General features: G+C 37.5%; 1 protein-coding gene across 1 annotated transcript; it reads right to left on the bottom strand.

Moving 5' to 3' along the window:
- Window positions 1-1,664: 1,664 nt before the first annotated feature.
- On the bottom strand, window positions 1,665-2,902 carry LOC106774682. Its single transcript, XM_014661727.1, has 3 exons — window positions 2,833-2,902; window positions 2,397-2,740; window positions 1,665-2,231 (listed from the first exon to the last, which is right to left on the bottom strand). The coding sequence occupies exons 1-3, from the start codon at window positions 2,900-2,902 to the stop codon at window positions 1,665-1,667; spliced, it is 981 nt and encodes a 326-aa protein (XP_014517213.1).

Consider the following 2,902-nt stretch of genomic DNA (forward strand, 5'->3'; position numbering starts at 1 on the left):
AGACCAAGGTATCCAGCTTGACTGTAAATGCATGGTCAACCTTCTTATTATTCAAGCAATTGTAAAGATCACAAACTTGAAACAGATAATTGGATGAAAGATGTGTTCCAATATAATAACTAATACCAATCTCAATGACCAAACAGGGAACATATACGCCATGTACAAGAAACATTGTCTGCAGATTAAGAAACTGCTGTGTAATACAAAAACAACCAAAAATACCTGACAGGTATTATAATTGTGCAACTGATACGCATTACAAAAGAAAGTGTTGTCTTATACCAAAACATACAAAAAAAAGACATTAAAATTCTTCATTCATCCCCTTGGAGTACTGCTTGATCCTGATTTGATGAGTTAGTTTGAGGAGGTTGCTGAGAGTTCAAAGCAGGTGCCTCTTTTCCTTTGGTGCAAGACTTCCTGTTGTGGCCGAGCTCCTTACAAATGCCACATCTTTTCTTTAAACCACCCTTCCTCATTCTTTTGTCATCCTTGACCAGCTCCCATTGCTCCAACCTTCTCTTTTCTTTGGCCTCCCAGGCAATATCCTTTTTGGTGGAGGGAAGACATCAACATATGTGGTAATCTCCCACATATTGTTACCATTTATTGGGTAGATAATTGAAGAGTATATCTCTTCATATGTTGACTTCCTAAAGCAACATGGAATGAAGTCCGCTGCATCTACATTTAAAAATTTCATAACAGCCACGGAGTGACAACATGGTATGCCAGTGATTTCCCACTTCCTGCATGAACACAATTTTTCATCTAAATTTACTATGAACTTATCACCAGCCTGGGACACATGGCGAATTTCAAATATCTTGTTGGCTGACCAACTGTAAAGTGAAAAGAATAAAGACCTTTTAATCATAAACCACTGACACATTTTAAATCAAATAATAAAAGAACTTTGACATGCTTACTATGGAATCCAATAATTAGTTAACTGAGACTCCTTATTTAGTCTAGTCTTGATTTTTGGACAAATCTCCCCAGATAGTGATTGGCTTTTTGTCCTGTTAGTAGCCTATCTCTTCATCAAATAAAGGCGGATCTCCTCCAACATGCTAACGATTGGCTTAAACCTTGTATGCAGCATTACACTATTGAAAGCCTCTAACATGTTGTTTACCAAAGTATCACATTGAGGTTTGCTAGTAAATCTTGATCTTGAGCAGTGCCTGCATTGGATAACGTTGATCAATATTAGTGCTCAAAGCTGGCAGATTTTTAACAATAACAATTTAAATACAAACCTTGGAGGGATTTTTAACAAGTATTTGAAAGCATCATCATTAAGCTGTTTTATATTTCTCATTTCTACTTCCCATGTTTGTGGATGAGTTGTTGTAGCTGCCTTCCACATCAATCGCTTTAGTTGTTTTTCAGGGAATTGCTTTCTGAAATTCGAGTATAGTTGCTTAACACAGAAACGTTGATCAACTCTAGGGACCACTTCTTGTACAGCTTGTAGCAGTTCCTGTTGAATGAAATTATGACTATGTTGTTAGAAAAATGACTTATATATGAATGTTAATTAACATAATCAGGGAAGAGGTCATATGCATTACCTTTTGCTGGTCCGACATGAATGTAAATGATGAAGCTACTTCAATCCCACCGAGATCTTCAACCAGAAGTTCAAGGAACCATCTCTAAGTCTCCTTGTTCTCAACTTCCACCACAACATAAGCTAGAGGTAGCATTTGGTCATTTGCATCTCTACCAACAGCAGTTAACATTTCTCCACCATATTTCCCTTTCATAAAAGCACCATCCAGCCCAATAATTGGCCTGCAAGACACAAAACTATCCTTGCAGGCCTTCAAACATGTATAAAACCTCTTAAAAATGTGTTCATCCACTGTCTCTTCAACTTTGACCTTCACCGTTGATCCTGGATTACGAGCTAGGAGCTCATTGGAATAGTCATAAATCTTTCTATATTGCTCTTGGAAAGACCCATCAATATTGTCTGAAGCAATGGCCCTTGCTCTATAAGTCATACATCTAGAGACACCTACATTCCATTTTCTACTAATGTTCTCCCGAATTTCCATTCCCTTTACTTGGGGATTTTCTCTAACAGTTTTTTCCAACCTCTTACTGAGCCATTTTGCATTAAGTAATCTTAATTTGTGCTCTCTACTACATATGTGATTGTCAACATCAGTCCTCAATTGCCACGTATGAATGGCTTCCATATAAGCACAATATGCCATCTAGGGGCATTGTCCTTTAGCACCCATACATTTTAGCGTACATATCTTCTTATCATTTTTAAGATATTTAATATTTCTACCATTTTCTATTGAATATGTTTTGATGGCATCCACAAAGTCTTCCTTGTTAGCAAAATAGCTTCCCATATCCCATTTATAATCTACCATTGTCTTAGGCATGGAAAACGTTATGTACTTCCCATAACCCTCCTCTTCATCATCTTGTCCATCACTTTCTGCTCCACTATCTAATTCATCAAATTTCCATTCATCATTGGACAAACCTCTATCATTATCACTATTTATTCCATCATCAAGATCACTATCATCAGATTGCACATCAACTTGGACATTACCAAACCAATCTGCACCTCCATCTCCTACATCCTCTTCTAAATCACACTCAACATTAACATCAACCAGACCTTTCATACACTCATAATTAACCTCATCATTGCCATCATCATCTTTACCACTAGAAGTCCAGCTACGAACATCACCAACATCCTCTGTACAATGTGACCTTCAACAACATCATCAGCCTGAACTCTTTCTTCATCCACAACAACCTTTTCATTCATTTTATCACCCTCAACCATACCCCCAGTTTCCTCTTCATGATCACCCTCAACTGTAACCCCACCTTCCTCTTCACATTCACCCTCAACCAT

The sequence above is a fragment of the Vigna radiata genome, chromosome 10 (genome assembly GCF_000741045.1).
Source record: "Vigna radiata var. radiata cultivar VC1973A chromosome 10, Vradiata_ver6, whole genome shotgun sequence".
In the NCBI taxonomy this organism is placed as follows: domain Eukaryota; kingdom Viridiplantae; phylum Streptophyta; class Magnoliopsida; order Fabales; family Fabaceae; genus Vigna; species Vigna radiata.